Source organism: Ctenopharyngodon idella, chromosome 1 (genome assembly GCF_019924925.1).
Source record: "Ctenopharyngodon idella isolate HZGC_01 chromosome 1, HZGC01, whole genome shotgun sequence".
Lineage (NCBI taxonomy): Eukaryota > Metazoa > Chordata > Actinopteri > Cypriniformes > Xenocyprididae > Ctenopharyngodon > Ctenopharyngodon idella.
Window position 1 is genome coordinate 29,072,515 of NC_067220.1, and position 16,174 is coordinate 29,088,688.

General features: G+C 35.9%; 1 protein-coding gene across 5 annotated transcripts; it reads left to right on the forward strand.

Annotated features, from left to right (window-relative positions):
- Window position 1: 1 nt before the first annotated feature.
- arl13b (ADP-ribosylation factor-like 13b) lies at window positions 2-15,329 on the forward strand. Of its 5 annotated transcripts, none has more exons than XR_007929404.1 (11): window positions 2-803; window positions 4,691-4,761; window positions 4,857-5,106; window positions 8,256-8,361; window positions 8,516-8,718; window positions 10,228-10,342; window positions 10,429-10,570; window positions 10,770-10,889; window positions 13,429-13,497; window positions 13,650-14,072; window positions 14,174-15,329. XR_007929404.1 is itself a non-coding variant. In XM_051889367.1 (11 exons), the coding sequence occupies exons 1-11, from the start codon at window positions 745-747 to the stop codon at window positions 14,213-14,215; spliced, it is 1,242 nt and encodes a 413-aa protein (XP_051745327.1). In that variant the 5' UTR covers window positions 2-744; the 3' UTR covers window positions 14,216-15,329. The 5 variants fall into 5 exon arrangements, 4 of the variants coding, with proteins under 4 accessions (XP_051745327.1, XP_051745336.1, XP_051745360.1 ...); XM_051889367.1 differs by having other exon boundaries at window positions 14,008-14,072; XM_051889376.1 differs by having other exon boundaries at window positions 13,650-15,329.
- The last annotated feature ends 845 nt before the right edge of the window (window positions 15,330-16,174 follow it).

Here is a 16,174-nt window from a genome sequence, read left to right on the forward strand (position 1 = left end):
ACTTGTTCTAGACTGATATTTTTCGGCCACTTTGACCGACAGTATCATAAGGGTATCTGTGTAAAGATTATAAGCTGTCTGAGTACAAACACATGTTGAAAGCTTAGAAAGACAGTTTACATTTATTTAGTTTTTCATATTTTACATTGTATTATACAATTTTTAAACACTTGGCAACCCAGACCCTCGAAGAAATCGTGGCTGCAGCCATAGCAGCCAGATTCAGCTTGGTAAACAAAGCGGACTGCGAGCAAGCTAACAGTTGTCCCATTACAGTTTTTGCAAAAAACGGTCTGAATTTGAGAGTAAAGCATTTCCGGGGACGTTAAAACAGTATGTATAGTTATGGTCTAATTAGATTTTCCTTTTAAAGACACAATAATGTAATTCAATAGTTTTCATGGATCGTATGCAGTAGCTAACTGGTTAGCCTTCAGTGAGGGTGCATTGATTCGTGTAGTGAGCAAAATGAAACTAAACTCTATGCTCAGTTTCGTAAGTGACGGATTGATAATAATTGTATCTTAGTTGACCATGTTTAGTTTATTTTGCCCTTATTCTCTGCTAGAATGACATAACAAAATGTCTTTTTTAATTAAATCACGAGTCGCCCGGATAGGCAGATAAAAGGGTGCTAGCAGATAACGGTTTGATTTTTAAAACACAAATTAGCCAGGAACTTTAGTAATCAGCCAAAACGACTGTCATTAAATAATAAGTCGCAGTTCAAGCACTTGGGGTGAAATGTTCAATCTGATGGCGAACTGCTGCAACTGGTTGAAACGATGGAGAGAACCTGCAAGGTGAGTGTCTACAACTTCATTGCTTAAAAAGACCGTAAGATACATTTACTAACTTTTCTGAGCAGACCTGTCAATTCTTATAATGTGCAACGTTGTATATGTTATCTAACATTATATTTGTACAGTGTTCCCAGTTTGGATTTGGACGCGTAAGCCACACTAAAAATTGCCATGGGTGGTTTTTGACTCTTAACTATGCGACTGTCTTCTTTATACTGTTTGTCATTGTTTTTATTTATGGCAATAAAAAATGTACATGACTGAAGAAAGTGATGATGCACCAAGTACATTTGAATTTTTTACTATTTTGTTTTGCAGTGGGAAGTTCAATGTGTAATTTGTGTAATGTGTAAAATGCATCATTTGAGGGAAAACGTTTGGGAGTGATTATCTGCTTTTGAAATAAAAAGAAACTTTTCCCTTTTGTGATTAGATAATTTATGTGATGTATAAATTATTAAATCAAGTGGCATTTATTGTAAAGGAAAAAAAAAAAAAAAAATCTATCATGTACTTATCCTTATGTGGACCTCTAGGCTATACTTTGGTGGATGGAATGGTTTGGATGAAACAAAATGGGGCTTCAGAAAATGACAGAATTTTCATATTTGAGTCAAATAACACTTTAAAGAAAGACAAGTACATACATTTTAGTGGACTTAATACATCCACTAAAAAGACCTTGAGACCAGTTAGTTAAAAGTAATAATAAAAGCAACATTTCTGAGAAAAGGTCAATCATAATTTATTTACATGCCACTTGGTTTGGTATTTTGCATGGTCACACCACATTAGTTTGATTTGGTAGGGAAAAAAAGTTGTTAAATAATAAATTATTTTTTTTCTATTAATTTAAGAGGTGCAGAAAATTTGTGCACAAAAGAGGTGCATTCAAGTCACCAAAAAAAAAAAAAAAAGGCAACTTTATGATATTTAAAAAAACTACTTGTACTATTTCAAATAGTTGCCAACATTTCTATTTGTTTAGTTTTTCATCTAATATATTTTATTTTATTTAAGCTTTATTTTAATTAATGAAAAGAAGTTTTAACAGTTTTAGTTTACATTAGCAAAACTGTTTTTCTGGCAACACCAACTCACCAAGTTTTGTGTGTTTTCCACACAGATTCATCCTTTGTCATGAGGTTGCTTTAATCCTAGTGTCATTTTCAATTTGAGTGTTTAAGTCCACTTTCAAAGAGATGCTGTACACTGATTAGAGGCCCTACATGCACCTCTGACTATACGTGTTTGAACATGACTCACAATCAGGCATAGGCTTAGATCCAAGTGATAAATATCTGATTACTCACATCACCTGCTGTGCCTGAAACAAAATGCTTGACAAGCCTAAATATGCGTAAAATGGTTGATCGCACCTAAGAATTGGTCCGTTTAAAGTGGAGATGTCTGGCCCCAAAAGTGCCAGTGATGTTATGGAGTCTCTCACTCTCCACTGACAACTAACTGTCTAAGTTATTGTCTTAATTTCATTGGCTGAACATAGTGTGTCCTCTAGCACCCTGTCACTGATCTTGTTGGGCTAAGTAGAAATCCTCATCTAATCCCTAAGATACAGAGCTGACCAAAGTCCAGGAGAGACGAGAGAGAGAGAGAGAGAGAGAGTGTGTGTGTGTATCGACAAAAACAACTGAAGTCAAGGGAAAGCTAGCTGTCATCTTGATCTATTCCCAGTTTCAAATGAAGGCCTCCTGGTTGCAGAGAACTGTCACCTGGATAGTGCGCTTGATGTCCCTGCGGCGCAAGTGCCGCAGTTAAGTATCTGTTTGTGTGTTTATGTGTTTGGTAGCCAAGGACTTTAGCTTTCCTGTGTGCATCAGTGGAGGCTGCGAGGTTTGTTTACGCCGCTTGGTCCATGTGTTTGTCTGGCATTTCTTTAGAATTAAGCATAGGTTGATAATGGTGAGCAGAAATCCCGTGTCACTTCAGGATATATTTGTGTTACTCCACAGATGTCTTATTATTCCTCTTAAGCCTCCACTGGAAGCCTTGTAGTTTAAACAGCTGTGACTCTACAGCCCTGGACAGCTTATCATTGAATTTATATTTTTGACGTCATTAGTGTCAGAAAGTCCACATTATTTACTTTGTATTTTTATGCGAGGTATGCTGAATCATCCTCTTTATCCCTGTGCGTTTTTGCCAGTCATGAGATGATGCATTAACATACAGGCTTAGCTTGTCTTATCTCACAGCTGTGGGAGAATTCATAACTTAATGTCAAGTTTTTTTTATTATTTTTTTAAATGTCAAAAAGTTTAAAGTTGTCTTCATGAACTTTTTTGATGACTTGAATGCACCTCTTCTGTGTTTAGTATGTTTTTTTTTAATTATTATTTCTGTATTAAAATTAATCTTGATAATGTTTGGTACATAAAGTAGTGGGGTGATACATTTGTCCTGATATCAAAATGAAAAAGCTTAATTAAAATAATGAAATTCTTGAAAAGAAAACCTTATTAAGTGATTTGGCTTAATCTTAAATTAATAAAATTGTTCATTTCTTATTGATATTTGAAAAACTTTATTTTTTCTACCAAAACAAACTAATGTGGTGTGACCATGCAGACCAAAATGTATTAGAAATAGACAAATAACAGGAAAATACATTGTAGAAAAGACCTCTGTAGACATTTAGTTAATCTTTTAGGCAAGGTTAGTTTACATAAAATTGAACGGTGCAACTGCCCAAAAATGTTAAAATTTAAGAATGAAAAATTATTATTTTTTTTTTAAATTAACTTTTTATTCTTTTAAATAATGATTAAAGGGTTAGTTCACCCCAAAATTAAATTCCATTATTTATTACTCACCCTCAAGTCCTTCCAAACCCGTAAGACCTTCATCTTCGAACACAAATTAAGATATTTTTGATGAAATCTGAGGGTTTCTGAAACACATAGGTAGCGACAATATCATTACACCTTTTGAGGTCTAGAAAGGTATTAAAGACATTGTTAAAATAGTCAGCGTGACTACAGTGATTCAACCTTAATGTTACGAAGCGACGAGAATACTTTTTGTGCACAAAAACAAAACAAAAATAATGACTTTATTCAACAATTTCTTCTCTTCTATGTCAGTCTCCTACACTGTTTACATAGTGAACGCAATGCAGTACTTCCGGGTTCTACGTCTGAACACCAGCTCAGTATTGGCCGGCTCCTGCGTCAGCATCATACCCATGCGTCGTGCTGCTCACATGTACAGCGCTGGACCATACTGAGCCGGTGTTCGGACGTTAACACAGAAGTGCTGCACTGCATTCACTACGTCAACAGCGTAGGAGACTGTCAGGCAAGAGAAAAAAGTTGTTGAATAAAGTCGTTATTTTTGTTCTGTTTTTGCACACAAAAAGTATTCTTGTCGCTTCATAACATTAATGTTGAATCACTGTAGTCATGTGGACTATTTTAACAATGTCTTCAATGGCTTTCTGGACCTCAGAAGGTGCAATGACATTGCTGCGTGGTTCAGAAACCCTCGGATTTCATAAAAAATATAGTAATTTGTGTTCCGAAGGTGAACGAAGGTCTTATGGGTGTGGAACAACATGAGGGTGAGTAATTAATGACAGAATTTTTATTTTTGGGTAAACTAACCCTTTAAGTCACATTATTATTACCTTTTACTTTACAGTTAAACCTCATTGCATTTTTTTAGTTATTACATTTTACCTTTATAAAATTTAAATATTTCTTTAAAATGGTACAAAGGTTTTTCAAAACTTTTCTAAGTACTTCATTGGCACAGGTATTTTAAACTAGATTTTTCCTTTGCACCTCAAAGCATTTTACAGAAAATCATTTCTCATTACGTCTGTGGGGGATGCATAATGAAGTGATGCTGTATTTGTGTTCTTGCAGGAAGGTGACATTAGTAATGGTTGGACTGGACAATGCTGGAAAAACCGCTACAGTCAGAGGAATCCAGGGAGGTAAATCATCACCATAACATTTTCTTGAGTATTTTTTTATGTTTTGTGTTTTCAAGATCCAGGATCATTCTCAAATGTATATATTTCTGTCATAGAAAGTCCTTTAGATGTAGCACCTACAGTGGGCTTCTCAAAGGTGGACCTGAAGCAGGGGAAGTTTGAGGTCACAATCTTCGACCTGGGTGGCGGTAAACGTATCCGTGGCATTTGGAAAAACTACTACTCTGAGTCTTATGGAGTGGTGTTTGTTGTGGACTCCAGTGATGTCCAGAGGATCCAGGAAACCAGAGACACAATGGCTGAGGTTCTCCGGCACCCTCGTATTGCAGGCAAACCTGTATTAGTGTGAGTTTTCAGAACTTGGCATGTTCTTGTTGTTGAATGTGGCTTAGTGGCCGGTATAAGTACAGATCATCAAACATGGAAGATGAGATGACTGTCGATAGAATCAAAACATAAGGCGGTAGACAAAATGATTATACAACAAATGTATAGCAGCAGAATATACAGAAAAGCAAAGAAAATATAGTGCCCTTCAAATAACTATGTATAAACCATCTATAAAATGTGTTCTAATTGGGTTGTTGTGTAATAACCTTAATTGACAACCAATCAGTAAAGCTATAAAGGTGTGCTGACCAAATAATCTTAAAAAAAGAAAAAAAAAAGAAACCCTGAATGTTTAATTCAATAATCAGGCATCACAGCTGCCAAATGGGTGTGTCTGAATGTGACATTTATGTATTGCCATTATGTATTCAAAAAGAAAGTAATTATTGCTCGTCTTCAGTGATAAATGCAAGTTACTTTAATGCATTTACACCAGTAAATAATAGGGATTTATGCTGATATTGTGCAAAATCCGACTTTGCCTATGGCGTATGTACATACTAATGAATAGATATGCAGATCCGTGTTTAGAAAGGTGAAAAGTGAAATACCACACCTTCACATACTGCATTAAGTGGCTGGGGTCTTTCTTTTTCTTTTTTTTTTTGGCTTTAGTACTATTCTGCCTTATGATCAGTGTTGGGCACGTTACTAAAAAAGTAATTTGTTATAGTTACTAGTTACTTCTCACAAATAGTAACTGAGTTACATCATTATAAAAGTAACTAATTACCAGGGAAAGTAACTATTGCGTTACTTTTAAAAAAAAATTCATATAGCCTATGCAAAATAACTTGGATGCCCCCAATATTAAATATAATTAAAAAAATAAATTATGCTTGAGCCAACTCGTGACTCATGATCCGCTCTTGCTCACGACATGAAATTTCTCTGTACTGTACTACGTGTTAGTAGCCATTAAAGAAAACGTAGTTTCATATTTATGTTTAAATAGGCCTATGTTATGTTTTAAATTAATCTATTTGATTATGAAAAGAGAACAGCATGAGTAAGATAGAATACATCATAAGATGCGCAATATATCGGGACACATGGAGTGGGTCAGACATGATTTTGACCACTTCATTAAGTTTTGTTTTGTAGAAAGCCTTTCTTTAAAGTGAATTTCATTTTGTAAAAATTGTATCTTAATTTTAATCAATGTTTCATCAACTAATTGCCTAGATTTAATAAATAAGAAGCAAATATAGCAGACAATATAATCAAGACATGGAGGCGCCGGCGCGATCACTTGCACGTGAACTGGAGCGCGTCGTATAGGCTAAATGAACCGAAACTCAGCGGCTGCTTGCCTCACAGACATGAAAAATATATCTATAGAAAGCTTAAAATGTCTATTTTTTAAACAAAATAATTCAAAACGAAAAGAAATACTGAGGCTACTCTGATTATGTAATCCGAATGAAATGTGCATTCTCTCTCTTAGGCGCGTCCAGTATGCGGAGTTGATTAGAGTCAGCAATGTCAACTTCATCTTTGCAGCCGACACTGATTCAGAAAACATTACTTTATTAATAAACAATTAAAATGTCTCCTTGCTGTTTTTGTCACATTCATAATCGTTACTTTTACCGGTTCTTTATGGCAAGCTTTACGCTTGAGTGCTGTATAGCCTATATTACATAAACGCTCATTATTTTGGTTTATTCTCTCCAGTATTTCAGAAATTAAATTAATATAAATGTGATTAGTCAACTAATGGCTTAAATGAACAACTACTAGTCGACTAGAAAAAACTTCTTTCACATATTTTCGATCCAGCATGTCACAAAGGGTATTCTGGTTTGAGCTTGCGCTCTGCTCGCATGCTCTGACACACACACACACACATACAGAGCATCGTACATTATTAGGCTATCAGTTTAAAATTATATTTGTGTTTGACTAACCTGTACTATTTCTTTACAACAAAACGCTTTGCAGGTCTATCATCTCTAGTCACACAGCAATCATCATCAGTTAGCATGTGTCCCACCCCAACACACACACCAGAGAAAAACTTTGCAGGTCCTATGGCTGAGAGAGAGCCTACTCAAAACTGCTTCAGTGAGCTCAATTATAGTAACGTGTCATTTTTTTGCCAGTAACGATAATAGCGTTGTAACGGGGGCAAAAGTAATACGTTTGATTACTCGTTACTGAAAAAAGTAACGCGTTTATTTATAACGCCGTTATTCCCATCGCTGCTTATGATGTTTGCATTTTGGGAAGCACATCCTCATTGATACATTCAGCTCACTACTCCACCCTGTGCACGCCTCTACAATATTGCATAGTCCAGTAATACTAGCTGACAGACTGATTTCAATGGTACCCATGGTACCCAACTACCTATCCTCAATTTCCCTTAGCGTCTGAGATAATATAGATATTGATGTGATCCTAAACAAGCTGTCGGCATGTGTGGTTCATGTGAATCCTTTGATTGGCTTCTTGTTCTTGCTGGTATTTTGTAATTATACCAATCCACCATGTCAGTACTTTACTACCTCATAACTCTTATGGATCTGATTCACGAAAACTGCATCAACAATAAAAATCACAATGGAGTTGTAACTTATTAAGGACACAGAGCTGTGTGTGTAAATGGGAGAATAGAAGAGGGCTCAGAAGAGAACCCTGGTGAACACCCATTTTTAAATGTTTGCAGCCCTCCCTCACCGACCATGACTGCCTGACAGAAAGAGGAAGGTGTTTAGAGCCAAGACCTTGAGTTTGCTGATGAGCTTGGAGGGTTTGATGAATGTCGAGCTGTAATCAGCGAAGAGCATACTCACATAATTCCTGCCTCTAGTCCAAGTGGAACAGGGCGGTGTGCAGCAAATGTGCAATGCATCATCTGTATATCTGGTGGAGCATTGGACAAGCTGCAGTGGGTCCAATTAGCTGAGGGAGTGAGCAGCAGATGAAGTTTTTGACTAAATATAGCTTGTTAAGTGTGCTAATAAGTCAAGAGTTCCCTATAACACAAGGCTAATTATTCAGTCCACTTATAGTGCAGACCTCAGGCCATTTGTTTGTGACAGCTTACCTAGTAACCTGCACACCTAGTGACCAGCTTATATTCTTTTGTTGTCTTTCAGATTGGCTAATAAACAGGACCAAGATGGGGCATTGGCTGAAGCAGATATCATCGAGACCTTGTCATTAGAGAAGCTTGTCAACGAGAATAAATGCCTCTGTCAGATTGTGAGTTAATATTTAAACAGTTTATATTAATCAGGAAATAATGAGTGGTGAAATTTGTTTTATATTTATCATTTTAATTCATCTAATTACTTGACAGAAATGTTGCAAAACAATCATATAAAACTGAGCTAAATGTTGCTTCCTCTACTCTCAGGAGCCCTGTTCTGCTGTGTTGGGTTATGGTAAGAAGGTTGACAAATCCATCAAGAATGGCCTTAACTGGCTCCTGAATAACATTGCCAAGGACTACGAGGCAATTTCAGAGCGTGTGCAAAGAGATACAGCAGAGCAGAAGGCTCAGGAAGAACAAGACAAGAAGGACAGAGCAGAGAGAGTTCGGCGGATCAGAGAGGAGAGGTCAGTGAGCTAACAAGACTTTTTACACGGATTGTCATGCTGATCCCTCTTTTCCAGATATGTCAGGAGTGGCATAGTCATTAAAAATAGTTTGAAACGATGTAGTTTAGTTCTGAAATGAGTTAACTAAGCTGGTTTTATTTGCTTTTATAATCAAACATGTACTCATAGTTACCTTTGTTCTACTGCAGAGTTACTACTTTAAAGTCAGTCAGAATGTATCCTGTTTAGTAAATGCATGTTATGTATTATATTGTGAATGATTCATCCATGTATATGTTTCTTTTTTTGTTGTTGTCGTAATGTTTAATCTAAACTCCATCTTCCATGCAAGTGACAGACTTCTCTCTGGTGACATGCCAGACTTTTCCAAACATTTAGTCTGCTTAAACCCTGCCCCTTGAACAGTTGTCTGCAAGCTCGCATTCATTTGAATGCAACACTTAAGGCCCCGATATACTCATGGCAAAGTTTTTTCGTTCTTCGGTTAGGGGTAAAACGAAGTTCGAAATGCGTGACCAGCGATATACTGTTAGCGAACATCTGATGCCACACACACTGCTGAGAGCGACGGTTAGATGAATATGTAAATATGTGCTGCGCGTTTTCCTCTCAATAACAAAATAAACACATAACAAAACTGAGAAAACAGAAAGCATTTTTTTAATAAAGCACAAGAAAAGCATCTGATCATAGCAACGTGGAAATGTTTGCTCAACCTCTGCAATTCGGCACTCTAGTAAAGTCACATCACGTTTATTTATATAGCACTTTATATAATAGATTGCTTAAAATCAAGCAGCTTTACTGTATTAAACATGAAAAGCAGTGTCAGCGTCTTCGACAACTCCATTTTCTACAATAAAGCGATTCTCCAGTTTGTTCATGTTTTTACTCACGGACGTCTGACCTCGACCGACTCATGGGGAGAAATGAACTGGAAAAGATTTTAGCGTGAAAGAAGGCGGTGCCTCCACGCACACCAACCTATTATGTAATCACCACGGATCAATGGTAGTACAAAGTTGTTCGCTTTGAACACCTCTAAACGAAGTGACTTTGTTTGAAATGATGTCACAATTTCTCTTGAAGTATATCGGGGCCTTTAGACCTCAAAATCCAATTAAAAGCCAATGGATAAAACCAAATCCCCACCCTACATTCTTGCAGGTATTTAAAAAGAGAGAATTATACCAACACCACCATGTCAGATTCTCTGTCGTCTCATCACTCTTAGCAATCAGGTCCATCAAAACTGCGTCTACAGCAGAAATCACAATTGAGTTCAAACTGCGTAAGGCCACAGAGCTGTGTGTGCAAAAGGGAGAATAGAAGAGTGCTCAGGACAGAACCCTGGGGAATACCCATTTTTAAATGGCCTTTTTTACCTGATAATCTGTTACACTCAGATGTACATCACAATACCGAAGAAAATATTTGACTCTACTTGTGACTTTAAAGTGTTTAAATTGCAAACAAAAGTTTGATGAAGATGTTTTGCACTGACAGAGACAAGCAGGAGAGAGAGGAGGCAGAGCGAGAAGGAAGGACACTGAAGGAGGATGAGCTAGATGATGTCAACATGCCCAACCCATTCCAGCCAATAAACAATGTTGTTACTGAGGTTAGTTGTCACATTGTTTCTTTTAACACACAAGATGGATGAAATCATTAAGATGCAAAAATACTAACTTTATATAAAAATCCCAGTTTGAAGACAAAGTAAACAAAGAGAAAGAGATGCAAAGACAGAGCAGTGTGCAAGAACAGTCAGCCCTTCAAGATGAGGAGGAGGAGGAAGAGGAGGAGGACGAAGAGAGCGAGAGACAGACCCCGGAGAGTACAGAATCAGGTAGGACCTCTAATTCCTCAAAAGGGCTGAGAGTATTTTACTGAGAGTAAAATAATAAAGTGAATAAAGGTTTATTTTTGTATTGTCAGTTCATTTCAAATACAAGCTTTTGCTATTGTGACACATGAAGAACCTATTTGCCTCTACAGTTTCTTGGAGTGGATGAAGTAACTGTTATGTCTCTGTCACCTTTAATCAGGAGCAGTGGACCAGACCAAAAAGAAAACTAGGAAATTACGATTGAAACGCAAGCATAGAGTTGACCCTCTTAGAGTGGAAGAAGCAGCAGCCAAAAGCCCCACCCCTCCTCCCCTACCAGGTAAGAATGCCTCTTTTACAACTAATTCCTCAGATATGAACAATGAACAACTAATTGGTAAAATCGATAAAAAAAAAATAAAAAAAAAATCACTTTACAATGGTACAGTGGTAAATACAGTTTCATGTGGCCAGTTTGCCATACCAAGTGCTTTGACAAAGTGCTTGTTCTGTTCAGTGTGGTTGAGTGGTTTTCACTGAGACATTTCTTACATTTTACTGTTATATTATTATAATGCAAGTATTTCTATTTGCAAAACAACTCGTCCTGGCAGCAAGCATGTCACAGTTAAACTTTTTTAAATACTTGCATCTGTTTATTGAACTTTTAAAAAATACTTCAAATACCTCACGTAGTGCATGTCAGAAAACAAGCAACAGAGGAAGGACCTTCTCTGGCTATAAGTTACACCAGATAAGTTGTTACTTTTAGTCCAATTGATGATGAGAAAGAGTCTCAAAATGGTTCAAATAAACAAAAGATTTATTAAACAACAACAACAACAACAAAAAAACTTGGGTAATCAACTGGCAAGAAGGCAACGAAACAGACACGACAATACCTGACAATCAACTAAATACAAGGAGGAACTTAAATGTACAATGATAACAAACTAAATGACGAACAAGTGTGTTAAAGGAATAGTTCACTTTCAAATAAAAATTTCCTGATAATTTACTCACCCCCATGTCATCCAAGATGTCCATGTCCTTCTTTCTTCAGTCAAAAAGAAATTAAGGTTTTTAATGAAAACATTCCAGGATTATTCTCCTTATAGTGGACTTCAGTGGTCTCCAAACAGTTGAAGGTCAAAATTACAGTTTCAGTGCAGCTTCGAAGGGCTTTAAACGATACCAGACGAGGAATAAGGGTCTTATCTAGCAAAACGATCTGTCATTTTCTAAAAAAAAAGCTTACGCTAAATGTCCTACGCCTTCCCTATTCAGCTTACGGAAAAAACGGAACTGGCGCCACGTTTGTTCCGTAAGTTGAATAAGGAAGGTGTAGGACATTCAGCGTAAGCTTTTTGAAGAATACGAAATCGCATTCTGGTGGAAGCACTTGTGATGCGATCATTTGTGCCTATAAAGCATATACATTTTGATTTTTTTTCAGAAAATGACCGCTCATTTCGCTAGATAAGACCCTTATTCCTCGTCTGGTATCGTTTAAAGCCCTTTGAAGCTGCACTGAAACTAATTTTGACCTTCAACTGTTTGGAGATCATTGAAGTCCACTATAAGGAGAATAATCCTGGAATGTTTTCATCAAAAACCTTAATTTCTTTTCGACTGAAGAAAGAAGGACATGGACATCTTGGATGACATAGGGGTGAGTAAATTATCAGGAAATTTTTATTTGAAAGTGGACTAATCCTTTAATGGCATGAATGTCCATAGTAACTAATGGGTGTTGGGAAACAAGAACAAAGGAACAGGTAACTGAAGAGAAACAAACTAACAGTTAATGAAAATCAAACTAAACAAACAGAACGTGACATTTTTTTTTTTTTTACATTCAGAAATAATGCAAAACACTGATAAATAAAACCAAACGTTTACAAACATTATAATTGCAATAATCATGTATTTAGTTCCATTCACTCCACAACAAATTCTTTAAATTTAACAGTATTTAGTACAGAACAGGAATGAAAAATATAGGGATAAAACAAATTATTATAAGTAGTAGTAGCACTATTATATAAATTATAGTGGCATTCATTATAAACAACATTTATTATAAACGGCAAGCCTAAACACATCTATTTAAAGCTAAACTGAAACTACCGGCGTGTGGGAAATGCGCTATACAAATAAACTCAATCTCATTCGGCACAAATCCATGTTTTATAAACTTGACGTTAATTGCATTATATAAGTTGCAGCATGTTTTAGGTAAAGAACAAAATGTGACTTGTATTCTGGAAAATACAGAATGTCAAATTAAGGTTTAGGTAATTTATTTCATTTATATTACCCATAGTTACTTGAAATCCAAAATCCAATACATAACGCAAGTAATATTTTTATATAAATATATAACAGCATATTTTATATAATAGCAAATTTAATGGCATACTATAAAATATAGAGCAGTCCCTTTACTTGCTCATTAACATTAAAGTTGCCATTTTAACAGAAGTAACAACAGCTTTTTCTGTATTGTGGCATATATCAGAGTGAAATGGATTATTGAAAATGGTAAAAATGTAGAGTGGGGTTCTAGTCATCAGTTTTTGATTGGATGGAAGCAGTTCTGAATGTCAGTTTGCAGTTGATTGTAAGAAGGGGCTGGGTTTAAGCGGGCTAAATGATTGGATAAGTCCAGCATATGTCACCAGAGAGAAGTCTGTCATGTCACTCTGTTTTCTAGCATTACAACAGACTTCTGGAAAGTCAGAGAAACTCTCTTCTATCATTTGCTAAACATTAATTTTCATAGTCAAATGCCACGTGCAAAATAACCACTAATTTCTTTTGTTGCTTTATATTAATGACCCTAACAGGTAATCATTTGACATTTTTCTTTGTTTTAGTTGGATGGGCTACTCCCAAAGTTTCTAGGCTCCCCAAACTTGAGCCTCTTGGAGATACAAGGCATTCTGGTAATTGTTGGTTCATTGCATCTGTTCCTTGTCCAGCATGTCGACCAGCATGCGCATCACTAACATTCTTTTTTTTTCTCATTCTGTTTCCTAACCATGTAAGCGTCTCCCATAATTCTGTCTTTAAAGCTGTTTTCTCTCCATCCACACAGCAAGCCTCAGCCACATGCTTCCTGTACAGTCATCTGTCATCAGCCAACAGAAATACCACAACCATCCACCCTGATATTGTACCTAATAAATGCTACTAGCAAAATCTCCTTAACAACTTGCTTCCTGCACTGTGACTAATGTGTGTTATTTATTTTCCTGATGCTTGCAGGAAACATTTTGAATGCGGCATATAATGTTCTATGTCATCTTCTGAATGTTAACACAGGCTGTGACATTTTGATCTAGGAATTTATGTAGTTTTAACCTTGTAGTCAGTAGAAATGAGTTGATCCTTGATTTAAAAAAGGACATTGCTGACCTAATTTTTTCTTTTCCATGACTCTCTTTTATTGGCAGATTTCTATGGCAAACCTCTCCCACCTGTAGCAATTAGGCAGAGGCCGAACAGCGATACTCATGATGTAATTTCCTAACACTACCTTTGCTTCCCCCCCCCCCTCGCTGGTTCACACTTCTTAAGGGTCCCAACCAATCAAAGTATTGTTTTGTTCTTATCTTCAAGCACGGGCAGTGTAGCAATCTACGCAGATGTAATTGCCCATAAGCGAGGAACTGATACCCAATCGGCACACCCAGATGGATCACATGAACTCGTGCAACCAATGACTGATGATCATCAGACGCTGTTTCCTTGGCCAGTGTTTGAATGAGATGAAAGGACATGGACATTCACTGTATGACATATTCTTATCTTATAATGTTCTTACATTTGGAACGGTTGAATATTTTGATTTCTGTAGAGCCGTTTGTTTAGCTTTATCAAAATACTTAAAATCAGTATTAACAGACGTTTGCAACTCAATTGAGACTTTTTTTGTGGAAAACACATTACAGACCTATTTTTTAAGGGAATTGAAAAATATGTAAATACATAAAAGAGTTTAAATTTGTGTACTTGAAATTGTACAAACGTTCTTATGGTTCATGTGCATATCTTAAGCTCTTGTGACACAGTTTGCCTTTAAAATATCAGAAAATATCATCTTCTTTTTTTTTTTCAGCAGCATCTATAGGTTTATACACTACGCTGTCTTAATTTTGAGAACGACATTCAAACTCTCAAATAGCACCAGCAACAGATATCTTGAGAAAGTTAACTTTTACATGTGATTTGAAACATTTTGTTTGTACAAGCTCGTTATTGAGTTTGAAACAGCATTTTTTTTCTTACATACTTTATCAGGGAGGAAAACACATTTATCATCTTCTGAAAGATGAAGTGTTCAACCTCCATATAAATATATATTTTAATGTTTCATGTCATATGCTGTAAACGCTGCTTTCGTATTTATTTTATGCTATTGCGATTTTTATAATTTACATTGTTGTTGGATGTTTTTGTTGGATGTTTTGTTTTGTATTTTACCCCACACACTAATATTTAGTTCTGTCCATCATCCAGTTTGCTCTGCTTTCAGTACCTAAGCCTTTTTGTAACCAGTTTACATTTAATATGAATGTCAAATTAAAAAAAAAGAGAGAGAAATTTTATTCCGTTAATGTTCTCTCATTCAACACGTATCCGTGTCATTACAACTGTTTGATAATGCACATACAAACATTTTGCACAACTGTTAGCGGCGCCCTCTGCTGGTACGTGCCGTAACTACATCATCATGGTTTTGTTCATTAAAACTATTAAAGAGAGCTGAACTGTGGAGATGATTGCTGTATGATTCATGGCAACAAAGAAAGAAAGATGCCGACACTTGTAGTTCAAATTTTATTTTTTTTTTTTTTTTTTTTTGCAAGGATGATATTAAAATTGAAAGGGAAAGTCTGTAATTTGGAGAAACTTTTGGGGATCTGAGATTACATGGCAAAAGTGCAATCAGAAAGTGTAACAAAATGTAAAACCCTTTTGAAATAACTTGGTATATTTCATGTTTTATACTGATTTTTTTTAAACTAGGTTTTAAAATATTAACATTATTACCTCCATAGAACGCCATTACACTTCTTTCAGGTCTTCCTCCATTATTTGGCCTTCCAGTTAGGCCAGTAATTGTAAATCCTGCAAAGCTTCTTTCAACTATTATTTCTTTAACATTTAACAAATAGGTCTACTTTTGCCCAAAGAGACTTTTACAAGACAGTTAAGCAAAATTACAAACCCTAAACCTAAAGTAAGTACACTCTAAAAAATGCTGGGTTAAAAACAACCCAATTTGGGTTATTTTGGCAACATGTTAACTATTATTACTCAGTACTTATTTATCAGGGTTCCCACGCGCCTTGAAAGTACTTGAATTTCAGACACATTAATTCAAGGCCGGGAAAGTACTTGAAAACAAATATTGGTCCTTGAAAGTGCTTGAATTAAATTTGAAATAAATTTTGTGAAAATTATAACATGCCCCTCTTATTCCTAATATATTTGTTTTGGAATATTATTTTACAATCAGTTTCCATGTGTACCATAGGAAAAATAATTACTATGGTAGTCAATGGGGGGCGAGATCTGTTTGGTTACTGACATTCTTCCAAATATCTTTCTTTGTGT